Consider the following 21,490-nt stretch of genomic DNA (forward strand, 5'->3'; position numbering starts at 1 on the left):
CAACAAGGTTTGCGACTTCATAATCGATAACGGTAGTGAAGAAAACATGGTCTCAAGTCGTTTGGTTGAGGTACTACAACTGCAGACAATTGATCACCCGGTTCCTTACAAAATCGGTTGGATATCCAATCAAAGAGAGTTGTCGGTTCAGAAACAATGTTCGTTCTCCTTCTCCATTGGTATACATTACCGTGACCCAATTACTTGTGACGTAGTAGACATGGATAATTGTCACATTATTTTCGGAAGACCATGGATTTTCGACGTAGACGCTACTCACCATTGTAGAGAAAACACATTCGAATTCCTTTGGTCCCGTAAACGAATTTACCTTCTACCACTATCGGACGAACTCACTCCACAACCGACGAACACAGCAGCTCCGTCAACACCAAGAACACCCGAACCGAGAGGATTCCTCCTCACGACGAAGGACGCATCCACCGCCGGAAACCCACCGAACCCGGAGGTCCAAGCTCTTCTCGATGAGTACCACGACCTCAATCCATCGTCATCACCAACTTCGTTACCACCATTACGAGATATTCAACACCAAATCGACCTTATACCCAGAGCGAACCTACCAAACCTACCACATCACAAGATGAGTTCGCATGAACATAAATTACTACAAGAACAGGTGGAAGAATTATTGGACAAAGGTTTTATCCGTGAAAGTCTCAGTCCTTGTGCGGTTCCGACATTGTTAGTACCAAAGAAAGACGGAACCTGGCAAATGTGTGTTGATAGTCGGGCTATCAACAAAATTACAATTAAATACGGATTTCCTATTCCCCGACTTGAAGATATGTTAGATCACCTTTCCGGGGCTACGGTATTTTCAAAAATTGATCTAAAAGTAGGATATCACCAAATCCGAATTCGTGAGGGAGACGAATGGAAGACCGCGTTCAAGACAAAAGAAGGTCTTTATGAATGGTTAGTTATGCCCTTCGGGCTCTCTAACGCACCTAGTACTTTCATGCGTTTCATGAATCAAGTGCTTAAACCATTCCTGAATAAATTTGTGGTGGTTTACTTTGATGACATACTCATCTTTAGTAAATCTAGAAGTGATCGCCTTCAACATATTCGAGAAGTTTGCGACGCAATGCGTCTTAATTCGTTATTCATGAACGTTCCAAAGAGTCACTTCTTCCTCAATGAGGTGTACTTCCTAGGTTTTCTTATTAGTAAAGAGGGTATGAAAATTGATCAAGCTAAAGTTTGAGCAATTTCTGAGTGGCCGACTCCTTCTTCACCGTCTGAGGTCCGCAGTTTCAATGGGTTAGCTTCTTTCTATCGAAGATTTATACGGGATTTTAGTACTATAATGGCTCCATTAACAGATTGTTTGAAGAAAGGAAAATTTTCCTGGGAAAGTCCACAGGAAGAAAGCTTTAACCTAATAAAACAACGTCTATGTTCAGCTCCAGTCTTAGCTTTTTCGGATTTTTCCAAACTATTTGAAGTCGAATGTGACGCTTCAGGCCTCGGTATTGGCGCGGTTCTCTCCCAACAAAAACGTCCTATCGAATTTATAAGCAAAAAACTCGGGGAAGCCCGTCGTAAGTGGACCGTCTACGAGTCCGAATTTTATGCGCTTTACCGCGCCCTACGCCATTGGAACCGTTTTCTTATAGGAGTAGAATTTGTCTTATATACGGACCATAAAGCATTACAAACACTGAATGATCAACGTACAGCTGATCCAATGCATATGAGATGGATTTCGTATATTCAACGATTTAATTTTGTGATTAAACACAAATCAGGGAAAACTAATACGGTTGCCGACGCTTTAAGCCGAAGAGCTAGTCTCCTCACGACAATGGCAGTACACGTTTCGGGGTTTGAAACAATAGCGAACAACTACAAGGATGATCCAGATTTCGGCCATATATGGGAGCCTTGCACTACTAACCGGTCTACGGGTGAGTTTTTTTATTTCTAACGATTATCTTTTTCGTGGACAGCAGTTGTGTATTTCAAATTTCTCTACGTGAACATATCATTCGGGAATTACATAACGAGGGTCATGTGGGAAGAGACAAGACGTATACACTCGTATACACTCGTATCTGATCGTTTTTTTTTGCCAAAATTACGACGTGATGTCTCCCGTATAGTTGAACGATGTTATACATGTCAAACTAGTAAAGGCAAAACTCAGAATACGGGTTTTTATACACCACTACCGACCCCGGTCACTATTTGGGAAGATTTATCAATGGACTTTGTTCTTGGTCTTCCCCGCTCACAAAAAGGTAGGGATTCAATTTTAGTAGTGGTTGATCGTTTCAGCAAGATGGCCCACTTCATCGCTTGTAAGAAGACGGACAATGCTTCTAACATTGCGAATTTGTTTTTTTGGGAAATTGTTCGTCTCCATGGCTTACCAAAGAGCATTGTTTCCGACCGGGATGTGAAGTTTCAAAGCCACTTTTGGCGCTTCTTGTGGAAACGCCTCAGTACTAAACTAAATTTCAGCAGTACATGTCACCCTCAAACTGATGGGCAAACTGAGGTCGTTAACCGTTCGTTAGGGAATTTACTTTGTTGTATTACACGAGACAAAGGTATTAATTGGGAAACGGCTCTTCCTCACGCCGAATTTGTGTATAACAGTACTATTAACCGAACAACGAAGAAGGCTCCGTTTGACATTGTTTATACATCTTCACCGAAACATGTCTTGGATCTCGTACCACTACCGACCATTCCGGAGTACAATTCCAATGCGGAAACCCTAGCTTCGAACATCCTCCGTCTCCATGATGAGGTTCGGCAGAACATTGCCGCGGCGAATTCGGCATATAAACTCTCGGCCGATAGGCATAGATCAACTCAGTCCTTCGAGGTTGGTGACTCGGCTATGGTCCATATTTCTAAACAGAGAACTCCGACAGGAACTTACAAGAAGCGTGGTTAAAAGAAATTCGGTCCTTTCAAGATACTCACCAAGATCAACGACAATGCTTTTGTAATCGATCTTCCACCGGATTTCAATATTTCTTCCACTTTCAACATCTCCGACATCTTTCCGTACTACCCGGATGAACCTCTTTATGACGACTCGGGGACGAGTTCTTCCTCGGTGGGGGAGTATGATGGCGACCACCGGCCATAGGGCCTCACGACCATTATATTATTGGGCCTCACGGCCAAGAAGCTATATTAGCATAGTTTCTAGAATTTAGTATTTAGAGTTTCTATAATTATGAGTCCTAGCAATCAAAGAAAGTATCCTTAGGTAGTTATCTTCTTTTAACTTCTTTCTTATTTGAGTCTATCTAGGAAATTACAATATCTATATAAGAGAAGTCCAGTCTGTCTAATTAATCATCGAATTGAATATCAAATAAAAATCCTCCTTGATTTCATCTTTTCTTTTTTATTGTTTCAGTTATTATTGTTTATCTTAGTTTATTATCAATGAGTTCTTCTATTATTACGTTTCCGCAAGAATCTACATCACAAGATAACATGTAAAAGATAATTATACACAACATAGCAATTTAGCATTCTTGACTTAAATCTCGTATTTACCGTATATATTTTAATAGTCTAATTTTGATAGCTTAACAATTTCATTTGGAACAATTTGAACACAGCTAATAAGACATCGAGGGCATGCAATCTCATTTTTCGTTCTCTCCCGCAGATTCTTATTCTTCATTTCTCTGTCCTTTTTTCTCTCACAAATCTCTACCTCTATAACTTTTCTCTCGCTATCTCTCACAAATCACTTTTTTGTTTTGTTTTGGTCAATCGATTTTGTTCCACGAATTTACTTTTCTTCTCATATCAAAACATACTTTGTGGAATTAAAAACTTGTACAGATCGGTTTTGAAAAATATTAATTAGTGACATAACAATGTCATATATATCAGGCTTGGATACGTTGATGACTTATTATTTTGTTATAGTTGAATTACATTAATGGCTTCGTGCATATATAAATTTTTCTTTTAGCTCATGTGAGAAAATTTCAATTAAAATTTGACATCGACCTCTAATTTCTGTCACTGTCCTGCCACCTGAACAACACCTCATTTTAGAGCTGAACTAGTTAATGAAGAAGAGTTCAAAATTTTTTTTGCTGAAGAACACTTGTCAAATGTCCCAAAAATAATAGTAACTGGCACCACAACATGACAGACACGTGTAAAAACATGTCATCATGCGCGTAAGCATGACACTTGTCAAAAAAGAAAACGTGAAAAAACCTATAAATACCCAATCTCATTTTGGGTATTTTTCATTCACACCAAGATCTCTTTGATTATCAAACTGTCAAATTAAAATCCCTTTCTTTTCTGTTTTTAGTGTTGTGAAAGTTAAAAACTTCATTAAAATGGATAACTCACAGAGCATGAGTTACAACGCTGGTCAAGCCAAAGGTCAAGCTGAGGTGAGCTACATTATCGATATTATTCAGAAGCTACGTTATCGATTAAAAAATGGCTTTGTTCGGCCTTAATTCCAAGCAAGATACGTGGCTGGGTTAGATTTAGAGAAAGTATTGTATCTCGCCAAGAATTCTATCAGCTCTATTATAAACTATCATGGTTATAAGAGCACGAGTTATGTGTCATACGAATGAATGATGTCATGATGCATTATGATGTTTGTTTTTTTCCTTCATTTCGGTTGAAAAGTCATGATGTTTGATGGTTTGGTCTTGCCTTTTTTAGGTTAGGAAGGATCAAATGGTGGACAAGGCATCCAATGCAATGCAATCTGCCAAGGATTCATGCCAACAGGTTCAACCAAGATCTGTACACTCTCATAGTCTCATGTCAAAATATTTATTTATCGGATCATAATGGCCACTTTTTCCCATTCAACCACCCATTATCCAGTTCAACAAAAAAAAAAAACACCCATTATCCTATTTTCATCTTCAAAATACCCATATAATTTTTATGGCCGCGGCTTTGGGGAATAAAGAAAATTCTTCGGGGAATAAATTCTCGAGGGAATCCAGATTTTTTTGAAAATTCTCCGGAGAATAAATTCTCGAGGGAATCCAGATTTTTTTGAAAATTCTCCGGAGAATAAATTTTTATGGGGAATACAGAATACATTTTTTTTGAAAGTTCTCCTCCATCTCATCTGTTCTCTTTGCCACTTCATCTTCTCGACACCTCATCATCTTCTCCAGCGAAAGTCGCTGGCCGACCAATTTTCCGGCCGGCGACCTTCAAACATAAAAAAAAGAAATTTTTCTTTTTTTTTTAAAATTTTGTCTCTCCTCTCACTTTAGAACAGATCTAGAAAGAGAGAGACCTTCAATGGTCTTTTCCCCACATTTACCCAAATCAGTCTATGCATGTTTTTGAGATTATAATTTCTGAGAAGACGCATATCTAATCATAAACTGTTGTTGTTCATTCCACACCAATATTTCCATAAAAAAAACATCTGAACCATTAGGTGTAAAGAGATTATAATTAGATAGAGATATACAAATGGATACTATTTTAGCTCAGGAATTGTGAGAAGAGTTCGGATTAACGATAACAAAAATGTGATCTTTTCATGTTCGTTTCAATGCTAAAAGACCCCTACTTGCATTCTGGACTCCTGAATCCTTCTTTTATTAACGATTTGATGACCATATAGAAAAATGGGAATGTAAACCCATTTTCCTACACCCAATTACCCAAAACAGTCTGTTACCAATAATTTACCCTAATCAGTTCAAGTATTCTCATTATAAAGTGTTCATCTTTGATACTAAAGTTTCTTAGGAAACAAGCTTATATTAAGCAAACACAGTGATTTTCAGAATTCCTTCTACCCCTAAAACGATTAGGAGGAAATAAACAACATACACAGAGAGAGAGAGAGAACAAACCTTTTCTCTCTCTCTAGATCTGTTCTAGAGAGAGAGAAAAGAAAAAAAAATTAGAGAGAGAGAGAGAGGAGAGAGAGAATTTTAAATTTTTTTTTTTTTTTTATGTTTGAAGGTCGCCGGCCAGAAAATTGGCCGTCCGGCGACTTTCGCCGGAGAAGATGATGAAGTGCCGAGAAGATGATGTGACAGAGAGAGGTGATGAGATGGAGGGACCTTTTTTATAGCATCTTTTAAAATTAGAAGCCCCTTAGCAATAAAAAGAAACATAAAAAAGTCAACCTTATTTGACTAGTTTTAAGAATTTTCTTTATTCCCCGGAGAATTTTCTTTATTCCCCAAAACCGCGGCCATTTTTATATACCCAATGTAGTTGGTATTTCCCATATCCTTTTGCCAACATACAAAAATATTTGATATATCACTAGACTTCTACACCAGAAAATCTTTATAGGGTACCTTTTTATTAATTATCCATGGTATATACTACAAAACTTGTTTCTACTAAAGTAGTGACTATTTTTCGTTTATGTCAGATTTGAATCTGATTGGACATTTAAATTGACTCAAATTAGATTTCAGAATATTTATTTTTGTCTGACTCGTTTCAATAGTTATTTGGGTTGATTTTAGAACCTTTGGTTCAGACAGCTCGGATTCTTACGAGTAAAGACTCAAAAAACAAACACCGTTGTAGTATGTATGTAGGATATTTTAGTAGACTCTGAGGGTTTTGTTAATGTCTGTGGATGTTATGTATAGGCTGGACAACAAATGATGGAAAAGGCACAAGGAGCTGCAGATGCTGTCAAAGATGCAACTGGAATGAAGAAATGAATGTTTTGATTCAAGACACACTGAATAAAGAATCCAGTTTTTTCTTTTCCTAGCTGCTACCATCTATATATATATTTATATATAAAAGATGGTGTATTTGGTTATATGTTTCGAGTCATTTTAGATGTTGGTCGTCATGTACAACAACTTCGATTGTGATTTATTGTTTCAACGAACAAGGCATTTCTCTCTAGAGTAATTCTCATAGCATTGATATATGAATTATGTTTTCATTTTTAGCCTTAAAATCTCGAAACTCTTTTTACTCAAATGCAAAACCTAAAACAAGGAATTCCACTGCCCCATGTAACTATAGCTTCTCTTTCTTGCTAAAACAAAGGAGTTAAGGCACCAACAGAGACAATGTTTTTTGCTTTTAGAGTCCCATATCGCTCGAGAGAGCATCCGTCTATTGACGAGGCTACCGTAGGAGCTTAAGCTTAGAAAGTTTCCAGGCGTTTTGGGTCGGATCGTGAAGCCTTATCCAAGATCAACACCCTTTGTTGTTGGCCTTGGGCCTAGCGAAAACGAACAAGACAATATTAGTGGCTACTTGGGGTTGGGTTGCCAAACTTGCTCTACTGCACCGAGCCTGGGTAAGTTGTGATTATAAGAACATTAAAAATCATTTTCAATTGGCCATTATCATCAATTTAAAATGCATATTTTTGTGTCGTGTTTCCTTGTCGGTAAGGACAGTATGGCCTAAACTGGTTATAGAAAAGTTTTGTTTTCTAAGAGTAGCACTAGATGTGTATGAGGCCTGTGTGTGTACTCTTATTTTTGGAAGAAAAAGACTGAGCTAAAATGCGAATCCTTAATAGAATAAAGCAAGAATAACATCTCTCATGTACGTTTACTCGTGATGCATAAATGTGTTAAGTCCCACTCTCCCAACGATATAACGAAATTTGTGAGATCGCGAGTTACCCACCATGTGTTCTTGAGGCAAATCAAAGTTATGAAATAAGAAAATTAGAATTGAACTGCAAAATTGTATTATTGTTTACATACCAACAATCTCATTCATATATTGAGATAGTCAGAAAAACAGATCCAATTGTGGAAAATGAAAAATTCTCGATATATTGTGAGTAAAAAAAATCCACCAGCGAGCAAAAAAACTTGGGTCGCCATACATGTCTTGAATTGAAGAACGATAACCAAGAAAAGGATTGAAGTTTTTTTTAATCAAATCAGTATTGTTGGCCGTGACGCAGTATGCCATAAACATCGACGGTACCATGAGGAAATACAGGATCCGTTGCAGCTCTTACAGCAACCTTTGCAACAGCATTCACGCTCACAGGTGGTGTCAGTAATGGACCGAACAATGGTAATCGGTTTAAGGGTTTAGCATATTGAAGAACCTGCATCAGTTAAATACTACCGATAATGAAATATATATAATTTACTGAGTCCGGGTTGTCTCGAACGGTTGGCATAATAGCTATCAAGATCTGTGCACCAAGCATCTTAATTCTAAAATGTCAGTGAGTGCCAAAGGGGTCAAACTATATATGAGAATCAAAGCATTTTACCATCTCTAATGGAGCTCCAACAAGACCAAGAGGTAGCTTTATACCCCCAACTTGGCGTGTACCATGAATAAAACCTGGCCTAAGAATCACTCCTGAGTAACAAAACGTCCAACTCGTTAACAACACCATAAAACTCGCAAAAAACACTATAATCGTGTTGAATTTCAAGGAAAGTTCCATGCATTTGGGCATCTCTTGTTCACTTCTAGCTAGCTTAGAACAAGTGATCAAATGCCAATTTCAATTAGGATGGATACTCGAATAGAAGATTACGGGTACTACTACCCGCGTATTACTTGGACTTTAGCAGGTTCCAGTATGAATTGGTTTAATTGGTTGACATCACATAAACCAATTCATATTAGCGCGCATTAATTAGGCATATTAGGGTTTTGATATTGGTGTTGTTAATTCCATTTTGTGCCCCTAAAGATGACTAACTGAAATGGCTTATAAGGATGAGTAACTCACCTGTGTATGGGAATCTTGTCAATACCTCTGTTTCAGCAGCTCTCTGCACCATACAATTTAAAGGTAATTCATGAGATAACACAACTGTTAGCTACTCAAGAATCTCAAATACATACAAATTTCTGGAAATTGAACTACTTCTCTAGTCTAAAGCTGAGATAGTAGATTGTACAAATAACTGTTTAGTTTCATACTTATATGTCTTATAAACGATTAACTGGCGAAAACTTTTAGGGCTATTCAGAAATACGCTCAACAATCCCATTTCTAGGTTGTACACAATTAGTCAAAAAATTTAAGAAATGTTAAGAAACAGTCGAAGAAAAATACCTTTCCCTCGTAATATCCCTGAAGTAAGTAATTTGCCACACCAAGGTCAGAAGCAGATATATAGACAAATCTTTTTACACCTGAAGATGAAATACATGAAATAAAAGCGATACGAAAACAAATGAGTGTTTTGGATCATGTATCAGTAAAGATGGGGAAGACGAGATAGTACTTCTTAAAACTCTTAAGCTACTAACTAGTCTTTTAAAGTTATAATTCATGATGCCTAGTTGGTTCTTTTTTACGCTTTTCCATTTTATTCTACAAATTAATAGTATTTTACAATACCTTGTTCTGCTGCAACTCTTATTGCATTCATATTTGCAGTTCCACTTATTCTATACATATAAGAATTTGAACCAAAAGCTCCCACGCATGATATCTACAAAATATATTTCCGATAAGTAGAAAAAGAAGAAGATAGTTCTTAAAAAAACTCCTTAATCAGGGCAGACGAGACTTACCACGCCGGTTACATCTTTCAGGGCATCCTTCAAAGAGTCAGGTGCAAGAAGGTCCCCTGGAAAGAAGAAAATTATGCGATTTAGGAGTATATGGTAGCTCTAACACTAAAGAGATACGTGAATAACGTAAACATGGTGGAAGTTAAAGTCATGTAAGGGAAAATACTGTGTGATTGAGACAGACCTTGGTGCCAAACAACATTGTTAGTCCATGATTCATTAATGGGCGGCCTTCCAGATCTGAAAGGAGAAAACTGTGTGATTTACTTTTACGAAAATGAGAATATTTTTCTATTACAAATTGGAGAACGAAATAACAAAAATGCAGTGTCAAAGTAAATAGTCACGATACTTATGGGTTTAAGGAGAATTATACCTGCTCAAACTAGAGATCGATAAACCACGACCTAAAGCTTCTTTGCAGATATTTGAGCCGACAAAACCATTTCCACCCAGCACAAGCAACTGAAAACGAAGAATATTTAAATGGCCGTTAGAAAAAAAAAAAACTCGATAACTTTGTATCTTTTACATAAAATTGAATGAGCAAATGAAATAAGTTTTGAGTTACTTCAAACTCGGTTTCGTTCGAGTACCTTTTCTGATAAAGGTGGTGGAACATGTACAGTTTCTGCTTCCGCAACTTTAAACGGTTCATCAACCTTATTAGAATCTGTCGTAAAAAATCTACCAATTCCAGACAAAGACACTGCACTGTCTTGGTAATGAACATAATATCAATTAATAAGAAAAATCGATTGTTTACACTATGAAATTGAAAAGGATTACATCTTCTTGTATACGTTATGTAAGAGGGTAGTTTCCAAAAGTGGAGAGGCGGTTTAAGAGGCAGCAATAGGCAGTTTCCAAAAATTGGGATGGTTTCCAATTTTTTGGCTCAATAGGCAGTTTCCAATTTTTTGGCTTATAATATATATAAATAGGGGTTGAGTGCTTTGTAATCAACACACCAACACAAGCAACAACAACTCTTCTTTAGAGAGAGCTAGAGAGAGAGCAAGTAAGAGAGATTTTTTGTTCATAGTTTTGAGCGGTGTTAAATTTCTCGGTCGTCGAAGATTTAGTATAGAAGGTTATTACTATACGGTACCATCTTGGGACGAACTTGCGGGTTGTGTTAGTCGTCTTCATCTATCCTTCAATAAAGATTTCTTGTTCGCCCGAGGACGTAGGCTTTAAAGCCGAACCTCGTTAAATTCTGTTCGCATATTGATTTTGACTTAGCTTTTCGATTAATCTTCATAATCGGATCAATTTCTAGGATAGGTTCGATAGCTTCCGCGACTTTTAGTTATATCAATTGGTACCAGAGCCTTGTTGAGATTGAACGAAGAGAAGATGGGATCGAGAAGTGGTACGGTCAAATCAGGGAAATATGAGATAGAGAAGTTCAATGGAAAAAACGATTTTTCTTATTGGCGGATGCAGATGAAGAATCTGTTAATCTCGCAGAAATTACACAAGACGTTGACGGGAAAGAAACCAGGAGATATGTCAGATGAGGATTGGGAAGAGTTAGATCTCGAAGCACGGGCTACCATTATGTTGTGTCTTGAGAGGGACGTGGCGTTCCTAGTAGACGAAGAAACAACGGCGGCGGGTGTGTGGTTAAAGCTAGAAAGCAGTTTTATGACGAAAACTTTAACGAATCGGGTCTACTTAAAATCCAAATTATTCACATGTAGAATGGAAGAGGGTTCTTCTATTCAGGAATATGTGAATAAGTTTGACAGGATTATCTCAGATTTGAAGGATATTGATGTTAAGGTTGAGGATGAGGACCAAGCCCTCATATTGTTACTTTCATTGCCTAAATCCTATGAGAACCTTGTTCAAACTTTGATGCTTGTTGGTGATAGTCTAAGCATGGAAGAGACGAGAAATTCGCTATTAGCGGATGACCTTCGTAAGGTTGCTACTAGCAGTATGGCGTCGGGTGGAGTAGACAAGGAACAAGCACAAGGGTTGTTTGTAACGAGGGGGAGAAGTAATGAAAGGGGAAAGGGAAAGGGCGGGAAATCTAGATCCAAATCTAGAGGCTCTTTCAAGAAAACGTGCTTTAGTTGTGGTGAGCTTGGCCACTTTAAAGCAGCTTGTCCAAAGAGAAAGTTGAAGCAAAAGAACGAAGGCTACAAGGAGAAACAAGAGATGCAAGAGGCGGGATATGTGTCAGAAGAGGCGGATGAATGTTTCTCGGTGACAGAGGTGTCTGAGAAAATCTTCGATAAGTGGATGCTTGATTCAGGGGCGTCACACCATATGTGTCCAAATAGAGAGTTGTTTACTACCTATAGGAGTATAGATGGTGGTACAGTTATACTGGGTGATGATAGTATATGTAAAACTGTGGGACTCGGAACAATACGTATCAAGATGCACGATGGAGTGGTGAGAACATTGACGGACGTAAGACACATACCCGATTTGCGGAAAAATCTAATTTCCCTTGGTGTGTTGGAGCGGAACGGCTGTAAGATAATTATAGAGAATGGCTCCATAAAAGTCGTTAAGGGTTTTTTGGTGGTAATGAGAGGTACTCGTTACGGTAATTTATACAAACTTTTGGGGACAACAATTACTGGAGATGTAGCAGTAGGAATCAGTGGAAGGGATCCAACGGCTAGTACGAGGCTTTGGCATATGCGCCTTGGGCATATGTCAGAAAAGGGTCTATCTCTGATGTGCGGGAAAGGCTTGTTGAAGGACATGAAGAAGCCTTGCATGGAGTTTTGTGAGCATTGTGTGTTCGGGAAGGCACACAGGGTGACGTTCTCTTCAAGCAAGCACAGGAGCAAAGAGGTATTAGACTACGTACATACCGATGTCTGGGGACCGGCAAAGTTACCTTCCAAGGGTGGTTCCAGGTATTTTGTTACATTCGTTGATGATCATTCGAGATTTGTCTGGCTTTATTTTCTGAAGCATAAGAATGAGGTATTCAACACGTTCCTGGTGTGGAAAGCAATGGTTGAGAACAAAACTGGTCGAAAGCTGAAGACGTTAAGATCGGATAATGGGACCGAGTACACGGATGGGGCATTCAAGGAGTTTTGTAATCAGGAAGGCATTGTGAGGCACTGGACAGTAGTAAACACACCTCAGCAGAATGGAGTCGCAGAGAGATTGAACCGTACACTACTTGAGAAGGCTAGATGTATGCGCTCCAATTCGGGATTAGGCGTAGAATGGTGGGCAGAATCTGTTGCTACAGCTTGTTATATTGTGAACAGGTCTCCACATTCTTCTTTAGATGGCGGCATACCTTACGAGGTGTGGTCAGGTGAACATGCAGATTACGGGAGACTTAAGGTTTTCGGTTGTACGGCCTATTACCATGTTAAAGGTAACAAACTTGACAATAGAGCAAAGAAGGCAATTTTCTTAGGATATGCTACAGGAGTCAAGGGTTATCGGCTATGGTGTACGGAAGACAAGAAGTTTGTAATCAGCAGAGATGTGGTATTTGATGAGTCGTCTATTGTAGCTACGGCGAAAGCTACGGTGCCTAGTTGTGGTGATGTTGGGTCTACTAAAGCTCAAGTAGTGGAAGTAGAAGCCGAAGACCAACGGGTTTCTAGGAATCATGATCAGGTGGAGCATCAGGATAATACTCAGGATGAGGAAATTGATGAACCCGATCATGAGGAGGTTCAAGGGGAAGGTACACAAGTTTTACAACAACAACAGCAGGATGTTTCGGTACACACTAGGCCGAAACGGTTATATAAGCCGGTACAGAGGTTAGGGTCAGACAAACCTCTTAGGCATTATGGGCAGGCAAATCTTGTTGAATATGCACTCTCGGTGGAAGACGACGAGCCGGTCACCTTCAAACAAGCTATTACCGCGGAGGATAGAGAGAGTTGGTTGGTTGCTATGCAAGAAGAGATGGAGTCTCTTCACAAGAACAAGACATGGGAGGTTGTCCCATTGCCCGAAGGTAAGTCTGTTATTGGTTGTAAATGGGTGTACAAGAAGAAAGAGGATTCTTCCGAAATCAAGGGTACAAGGTATAAGGCAAGACTAGTGGCCAAGGGTTATGCACAGAAAGAAGGGGTCGACTACAATGAGATTTTCTCACCGGTCGTGAAACATACTTCTATTCGGGTGCTATTGAGTATTGTTGCTCACAGGGATCTTGAGCTGGAACAACTCGATGTTAAAACCGCCTTCTTGCACGGAGATTTGGAAGAAGAAATTTATATGGCTCAACCTGAGGGATACAAGGTTGAGGGTAAAGAAAATCAAGTATGTCGTTTGAGAAAGTCTCTTTACGGATTGAAACAATCCCCTCGCCAATGGTACAAACGATTTGATTTCTTCATGCTAAAGCATGGTTTTTGCAGAAGTGACTATGATTGTTGTGTATACATCAAGAAGCTTCGCGAAGGTGACTTTATTTATCTCCTTTTGTATGTGGATGACATGCTTATTGCTTCTCGAAGCATGGTGGAGATAGATAAGTTGAAATCTCAACTTAGTCAAGAGTTTGAGATGAAAGACATGGGCGCTGCAAAGAAAATACTGGGAATGGAGATTAAGAGAGAGCGGTCAAGTAAGAAACTGTACTTGAATCAGAAAGGTTACATCAAACGAGTAGTTTCTCGATTTGGGATGCAGAATGCGAAGGCGGTGTCAACACCTTTGGCACCACACTTCAGGCTCTCGGGAAAGCAATCTCCCACTACTACGGTGGAGAAGGATCATATGGATCGTATACCGTATGCTAGTGCAGTTGGCAGTTTGATGTACGCTATGGTGTGTACTCGTCCGGATATTTCACAGGCGGTCAGTGTGGTTAGTAGGTTTATGGCAAACCCGGGGAAGACACATTGGGAAGCTGTGAAGTGGGTCTTGAGGTACTTAAAGGGTACAGTTAATACGGGTTTGTGCTTTGGTGGAGACACATGTCAGGTAAGCGGTTATGTTGACTCGGATTATGCTGGCGATCTAGATAGAAGACGATCTACTACTGGTTATGTATTTAAGGTACATGGTGCTCCAGTTAGTTGGCGATCGATGTTACAATCTACAGTTGCGTTATCTACTACGGAGGCCGAGTATATGGCTATGGCCGAGGGTGTGAAGGAAGCATTGTGGTTGTGGGGTCTTCTGGATGATCTAGGGATTAAGCAGGAGTGCGTGGATGTATGGTGTGATAGTCAAAGTGCGATCCACTTGGCGAAGAATCAGGTCCATCATGCTCGTACTAAGCATATCGATGTCAGGTATCACTTTGTACGAGATGTCATAGAGGAAGGTGATGTTTCTCTCATGAAGGTACACACAGATGAAAATCCCGCGGACATGTTGACTAAAGTGGTGACGTGTAGCAAGTTTCAGCATTGCCTGGAATTGCTACAAATCGGCTCGTGTTAAGTTGCCCGAAAGGGCGTAATGGCGACAAGGTAATCTTTATGTGAAGGGTTGGTAGAACTACGGTAGGCTTGATCCTGTAAAAGGGTACGTAGGCAGCCATGGTCATATGGCGCAGTCGGATGAAGTTACAAGAAGCAGATATATCTTACAAGGAGTATCCTGGTGTTCGTCCAAAATTTGAATGTATCAAATTGTGTACGAGGTGGAGAATTGTAAGAGGGTAGTTTCCAAAAGTGGAGAGGCGGTTTAAGAGGCAGCAATAGGCAGTTTCCAAAAATTGGGATGGTTTCCAATTTTTTGGCTCAATAGGCAGTTTCCAATTTTTTGGCTTATAATATATATAAATAGGGGTTGAGTGCTTTGTAATCAACACACCAACACAAGCAACAACAACTCTTCTTTAGAGAGAGCTAGAGAGAGAGCAAGTAAGAGAGATTTTTTGTTCATAGTTTTGAGCGGTGTTAAATTTCTCGGTCGTCGAAGATTTAGTATAGAAGGTTATTACTATACGGTACCATCTTGGGACGAACTTGCGGGTTGTGTTAGTCGTCTTCATCTATCCTTCAATAAAGATTTCTTGTTCGCCCGAGGACGTAGGCTTTAAAGCCGAACCTCGTTAAATTCTGTTCGCATATTGATTTTGACTTAGCTTTTCGATTAATCTTCATAATCGGATCAATTTCTAGGATAGGTTCGATAGCTTCCGCGACTTTTAGTTATAACACGTTATCAATGCAATCAAGCAAGATACTTGTGTGTGCCCAATTGAAAATTAACAATTAACTGGTGAATGTTAGTTCATGACCCTTCCGCACTAAACTGAAAAGTCATACCCCTACACCAATAGGTAATACTTATGTGTGCCTAATTCGCAAAATAACCTAAAAAAACCCATTCATAACTCATAATGGATTACAAATCTATTCCTCCGCTCCTTTAATTAGAATAACCCATGATTCAAAGACATGATAAGAACTTAAACATGGAATGCAATTTAGAAACGGATCACGAATAACGAAATAATCGAAATGAGAACTTACTAGAATCTTGGAAGTGAAGATTGTGGTTGAATAAAGCGTGATAAGATCGATTTCATCATTATCTGCTTTCTTTTCAAATGCTATACCGTTCAGATTTTAGAAACCCAAATTAAAATTTCGTCTGGTAATTTGGGTTCTTGATTAAAGAAGAAGAAGAAGCTTTCAGAAACAAATGTGGCTCCCAAAATGCCATGTATACCGTTTATTTCGTTTGGGAAAAAAAGACCGTTAATATAACAACTGTATATTATAACGGTTTCGATCAAGGGTTTCTGTCAGGTCACCCAACTCTACCCGAGATTGAGTAGACCGATTCAAATCGGATTCAGTAGAATCATCGGCTACTTGAAGTTGGACTTGGGACGACGCTGAAACTGAATGAAAGCAAGTAGAGAGAGGGATTTTTTTTTAGAGAGAGAGAGAGATGGGAGATGATGAAGAACAACAGAAGATAAAGAGGAAAGCAGCGGCATCTTATGATTACGAGAGTGATACAAGATGGGCAGATTACTGGTCTAACATCTTCATCCCTCCTCACATGGCTTCTCGCTCTGACGTTATTGATCACTTCAAACGCAAATTCTACCACCGTTATATTGTTAGTACTATCTAAACTCTGGCTTTCTCTTCACCCTTTTATCTGATCAACTTCAACCTTACTTGGGGTTTATGTACTTTTTCGCATTCCATTGATTTGGTATTTGGGTGATGTTAGTTGGGGTTTCAATCTCGCAAAGATTTAAAATTTAGGTCATTTTTCTTCTCTTAATAGCACGTCTGTAGTGATTTGGGGAGAGACAAACTGTGTAAATGGTGTTCAAAGATCTTCTGAAACTGAAGTTTTGTGTTTGGTTTCAGTGGTGTCATCTTTACTTGATCTATTTTATTATAGAAAGTAGTCATCTTTCTAGTTCAACATAACTTAATCCCAAAATACCATTTTGGAAATAATTTCTTAATATTTCATTTGAATTATCATGGCAGATTGGCAGTCAGATTGGTGTGCTTGTCCCATACATTTACCTATTGTTTTCGTAACGAATCAAGCTTAAGTAGTTACCTTGCTTTTCCTGCCCATGTCCAATTAGTATAGGGGTTTGTTCCTAGCGAAGCTCCACGAGTCCACCCAGAAGGCCTTTGCAATTACTAATAGGAAGCTTGAGCTTGCAGTTGTAGGCCAGGCTTCCAATGTTCTCCCAAGCAATGTGGGTCTATTATCACTGTTTTGTTTTGCGTTGAAGTTGACTTGATTACAATTTTATTCTACCCATACTAGAGTTTAAATATGTAATTGAATCAGGATAGATTTAATGCATGTATGCCTCTTGCAATGTTGTTTACAATATTTAATGGAATAAGAGAAGCTAGGCAGAACAAATTCTTCTTTGCTGCTTTCCACTGAAGTGTTTTATTCCTCCGACTGTACCAGGATCCTGATCTTGTAGTTGAGGCGATGCCTTCAATTGGTTCTTCCCAGTCACCAAGTCCATCAACTGCTTCGTCAGTTTCACCCACAACAGAGCAATCTCGACAACGGAGTTCAGGTAGAACAAGAAAATCGAGTCATAACCCACCTTTTTCTTTTTAAAGACTAAACTGTTTATACCGTTTTCTATAATCGAAGTCACTATCCAATAGATGGCTTCTACCTCTTTCATTGCTTTTCAGATTTCTTCTGTCATTTAATGAAGCTTACTCTGGTCCAGGTTCAAATAATAGAACATCAGGATCCTCACCAACTATGGCAGCAAATCGAAGATCACTGCGCTGGGATCGACAAACACTACAATTTTCTGTCAACGCTTGGGTACTTCAAACTTGTTTCTTGGATAAATACACTTACATGTCAATGCATATTAATATATTGCCTCTAATTAACGTCTGATAAATATTTACTATTCTGAACCACTTTTTTTTTCACCATATAATAATGTATCCAAGTAGGAAACTCATATTTATATTTCTTACTGATATTGCACGTTTTATTTCTGATGACATAAGCAGTGGTAACTAACATGCTTAAATCTTTACCATACAATTCACTCTTTCTAATCCACCGGTATGATTGTAGCTGGTGTTTTAGAACTCCAGAGAATCAAGAACTCTGAAGTATTGAACTTATGTGCTCAGTTATCGTCCCCTCGCCGGACATTACAGATTCACTATTTATAGCTTAGACTTGCATCCCTTGCTTGTTGGAGTTGGCTGCTTTAGAGACTGAAAGTTCAGATAAACGATCTGCAATGTTTCCCCTTAAATTTCTTTGGCTAGAATTAGCCTAGTAACAGAAATATGCTAATATCTTAATGAACAAGTTCTTGTGAGTTACTCTTCTGAATAATTTCCAGTAGTTTCAGTAGGCAGAGTGATAGTCGGTATTTTTTTCGAAGACGAGAATCAATCTTTTGCTTCACTTATCAATTATCATATTCTCCTCGTGCATTAACACTGTTAACTCGACTGTATCTCTCCAGGTGTTAGTTGTGGCTATGATAGCTACCCTTCCAATTATACCTAAAGATCTTTCGATAAGAGCTTACAGGTTGTCCTTTATGGGCACTCTATGTTCGTCTTCGTATTCTTTATACTCACTACACGGGGTAATTATTACAATCAAACTTTTTTACATTCTCTTTGGAGTTTGCTGCATTTACTCCTGTACGAGGTTTTCTGTTTCTTCTTGTCAAACGTAGCTATTCCTGTTTACAGAAACCTAGGGCGTGGACTCTGCAAGCTCTCCAAGTATGGTTTGAGTCGGTATCTGCAACCAAAGATTTTATAACTATTGTGTACAGCTTGATGTTTGTGAGCTCCAAACTTCATCTCAAATGTGAGCACACTTGATTTTACAAAATATTTGAGTCGATTATGTTCTCTCTGCAATTAAATAAAGTTAACTGATGATACCGTTAATCATCTACTCCGGTATCATTGTTCTAATTTTCATAACATGCATTTGAATGTATCATTAACGGTGAAGAACACAATTTGGTGTTGGATAAGAACAACGTCCAGTTTTTGAGATTTATTTGATCTCATCTTTATTGGTATACGATAGATCCACGGGGAGCAAAATCCAATTTGCGAAGGGAATTTTTTTTCAGTTTTGTTAGTTGACCTGCAATTTTGATTTTGAATATAGTAATTAGGGGAGAGAACCACCACCATCACCTCAACTACCACCACTCGGATTTTATTTGAGAAAACCATATTTTTCGTTTTTCCAACAAGAACTTGAAACACTTATCAGAACAAAGAATACAATCAAGGGATATAATGTCTTCATGTTCTGTCACTGTACTATTATTACGGTTCTTCACTGGTGTTGGCATTTCATCTATCCTCGGGCTCCTTTTTAAAACCATAATTGCTTCCTTAATCTAACCTTGTATTTGGATAGTGTCGCAGTGTTTGTGTAATTCTAAATATTCTTAGGTATTCAGTTATTGATTGATTTATTATCGTATATTATGCTGATGTTAAGCTAATTGCAGTTGCTTTAATACCTGTTCTTGGTCGAACGCTTGAAGTGGTAGCCAAATTCCTAAGACACAATTTTCAGCGTTCCTCTTTGTATAGGTAAACTTGCAAAAGAAATACCTTTGATTCGATTGATTTTATAGCCCATCAAATTTGTTATGACCAAGCATTTCAGTGATTTGAATTCATTCAACATCTTTTCATTCTTAAAGAATTAGAATAATGGGACTACTATCTTTTTGAATAGGAAGTACTTGGATGAACCTTGCATATGGATTGAATCAAGCACAGGTTACCTCAACATACTCACTTCACAGGCTGAGATCGGACTAGGCTTTCTCTTGATAATTTCATTACTCTCGTCAGTTTTTCTGCCTGTATTTCATTATTCTCTTAATGTTTTGTTTATTAATTAGACGGTTAAACAGTTGGTGAAAACCGTACGTTTGTGAATGCAGATGGCAGCGAAATATTATACAAACATTCATGTACTGGCAGGTAAAATTATGTTTCGCTTCTATGTCTACAAATTGGGGACTTTTAGATACTTTGTTGGGTTATAACTACTATCTAGGGTTTCCTGTAACTAATTATGTGTTATATCCACCTTTTTGAAACTGTCGGTGTCAGTTATTGAAGCTCATGTATCATACTCCAGTCACGGCAGGCTACCATCAGAGTGTATGGGCTAAGGTAGGTGGAAGTACTGCTCCGCTTATAAATCAGTATGCACCATTTATGAATTCTCTCATCTCCGCTGCCCAGAGGTGGTGGTTTGGGTGAATCGGTTTGAGAAAAGGGAAGATGAAAATGAAGGGTCGTTGTGATAAATTATGAGGTTTTGCTTACATGAAGGAAACCATCTAACCCTGAGTATGTAAATCTGAACCATGTTCTAACTAGTAGTAAAAGTTAGGTCATGAATGGTTGCTATTTTAAGCATGTAATTTTGGAAGGATGGTTGCTCTTTTATGTCCTTCCTACTGGGGTTTTAGAGTATTTGCCTGTTGCTTTCAACAAAAAAAAAAAAAAGTATTAGTTCAACAAAAAAAAAAAAAAAAAAACAAAAAAAAAAGTATTTGCATGTTTAAATAAAAGAAAAAGGAAATTTCGTGTTACTTGTATAAAAAAAATTTAGATGCAATACAAAAGAAATATCGGGGGGCAAAACATCGTTCGATGGGGGACTAATAAATTCTTGTTTTATTGTGTGAAACTAGGGTAAAATTTGCGCCCAATCAAAATCAAATTTAAATACAATTATGAAAAAATAAATATATGATGCAGTAAGAACTTCACCTCTTCGTAACACCCTGACTAGAAAACATCATCATTTAGTGTACTCTGATTTGGTTTTGAAAATTGATCTGATTGTTTGCCTTTTTTTAGTTAAACTAGAATTTATATTCATGTAGGAACTCAATCCAAGATATAACATGATTTTGAGACTTTTGACTCATTTGAGTGCAACACGAGATTTACAGAAATAAAGTACAACATGAAACTTACAAATGTAAATTACAACATGAAACTAAAGGAGTACAACATTATAATAACAATATCAAAAGATCTTAAAAAAGACCTTGTCAACTAAACGAGTAATAACTATGTTACAACAGGTTCAATCTTCCATCTTACAAAACAAAAACAGGTTCAATCTTGAAATTTAATGTAACTTGTTCCATATTACAAAAAGTTCAACAATCTCATATTCATGAGGTATGCAAAATCAAATTGACCAGCATCCGATATTTTATTTGAAGGGTGAACGGCTAAAACAAACAAACAATTGCAGATTTTATGGTGTCTGCCCCGTGTAGTTTTTGACAATTACACTGAAAAAAGAAAAAAAGAGAGAAAAAAGTGAACGCCCACCGTGGGGCTCGAACCCACGACCACAAGGTTAAGAGCCTTGCGCTCTACCAGCTGAGCTAGACGGGCTTTAGTGGCTATTTAACATCATAAGCTGCAGTTAGCTCTTAAGAAAGTTTCGCACTAGAAATTCGACCATACCTTATTATCCTTATATTGAAAAGTGAAGATGAGTAAAAGGAAATAATTCCAAC

General features: G+C 38.2%; 3 protein-coding genes and 1 non-coding gene across 5 annotated transcripts in view; 2 read left to right on the forward strand and 2 right to left on the reverse strand.

Annotated features, from left to right (window-relative positions):
* Positions 1-4,264: 4,264 nt before the first annotated feature.
* On the forward strand, positions 4,265-6,891 carry LOC147566247 (stress-induced protein KIN2-like). The gene is made up of 3 exons (XM_086668261.1): positions 4,265-4,415; positions 4,699-4,767; positions 6,624-6,891. The coding sequence occupies exons 1-3, from the start codon at positions 4,359-4,361 to the stop codon at positions 6,696-6,698; spliced, it is 201 nt and encodes a 66-aa protein (XP_086524387.1). The 5' UTR covers positions 4,265-4,358; the 3' UTR covers positions 6,699-6,891.
* A 769-nt stretch (positions 6,892-7,660) lies between these two features.
* On the reverse strand, positions 7,661-16,389 carry LOC147566248 (uncharacterized protein At1g32220, chloroplastic-like). Its single transcript, XM_086652740.1, has 10 exons — positions 15,945-16,389; positions 10,101-10,218; positions 9,881-9,969; positions 9,689-9,744; positions 9,505-9,560; positions 9,329-9,422; positions 9,041-9,120; positions 8,711-8,753; positions 8,240-8,331; positions 7,661-8,068 (listed from the first exon to the last, which is right to left on the reverse strand). Exons 1-10 carry the CDS (start codon positions 16,001-16,003, stop codon positions 7,895-7,897), a joined length of 861 nt encoding a protein of 286 aa, XP_086508866.1. The 5' UTR covers positions 16,004-16,389; the 3' UTR covers positions 7,661-7,894.
* LOC147566249 (uncharacterized) overlaps positions 16,084-21,490 on the forward strand; it is a 68,922-nt gene continuing 63,515 nt past the window's right edge. Inside the window, exons 1-9 of one of the 2 annotated variants that reach the window (XM_086652739.1) lie at positions 16,084-16,542; positions 17,374-17,488; positions 17,651-17,751; positions 18,419-18,544; positions 18,654-18,774; positions 19,439-19,523; positions 19,672-19,785; positions 19,883-19,922; positions 20,055-20,423. In XM_086652739.1, coding sequence (XP_086508865.1) covers positions 16,369-16,542; positions 17,374-17,488; positions 17,651-17,751; positions 18,419-18,544; positions 18,654-18,774; positions 19,439-19,523; positions 19,672-19,785; positions 19,883-19,922; positions 20,055-20,207 — 1,029 coding nt within the window. In that variant the 5' untranslated portion in view covers positions 16,084-16,368 and the 3' untranslated portion in view covers positions 20,208-20,423. Of the gene's footprint in view, positions 16,543-17,373; positions 17,489-17,650; positions 17,752-18,418; positions 18,545-18,653; positions 18,775-19,438; positions 19,524-19,671; positions 19,786-19,882; positions 19,923-20,054; positions 20,424-21,490 lie in introns of those variants that run through there. The other variant, XR_015230409.1, reaches the window with a different exon arrangement.
* On the reverse strand, positions 21,293-21,365 carry TRNAK-CUU (transfer RNA lysine (anticodon CUU)). Its single transcript has one exon. It is a non-coding gene; the product is annotated as a tRNA-Lys (tRNA).

This window comes from Eschscholzia californica, unplaced genomic scaffold (genome assembly GCF_041429995.1).
Source record: "Eschscholzia californica isolate CP2 unplaced genomic scaffold, dmEscCali1.0.p SCAF_1, whole genome shotgun sequence".
Classification (NCBI taxonomy): Eukaryota; Viridiplantae; Streptophyta; class Magnoliopsida; order Ranunculales; family Papaveraceae; genus Eschscholzia; species Eschscholzia californica.

Bases quoted from the DNA above. Each gene is read 5' to 3' on its own strand.
- LOC147566248 (XM_086652740.1), bottom strand. From the start codon at position 16,003: ATGATGAAATCGATCTTATCACGCTTTATTCAACCACAATCTTCACTT. The intron at 9,970-10,100 runs GTACTCGAACGA...CTTCGTTTTCAG, and splicing joins CACCACCTTTATCAGAAAAG to TTGCTTGTGCTGGGTGGAAA. The intron at 8,754-9,040 runs GTATTTTTCTTC...TGTATGGTGCAG, and splicing joins AGGGATATTACGAGGGAAAG to AGAGCTGCTGAAACAGAGGT.
- LOC147566247 (XM_086668261.1), top strand. From the start codon at position 4,359: ATGGATAACTCACAGAGCATGAGTTACAACGCTGGTCAAGCCAAAGGT. The intron at 4,416-4,698 runs GTGAGCTACATT...TGCCTTTTTTAG, and splicing joins AAGCCAAAGGTCAAGCTGAG to GTTAGGAAGGATCAAATGGT. The intron at 4,768-6,623 runs GTTCAACCAAGA...TGTTATGTATAG, and splicing joins CCAAGGATTCATGCCAACAG to GCTGGACAACAAATGATGGA.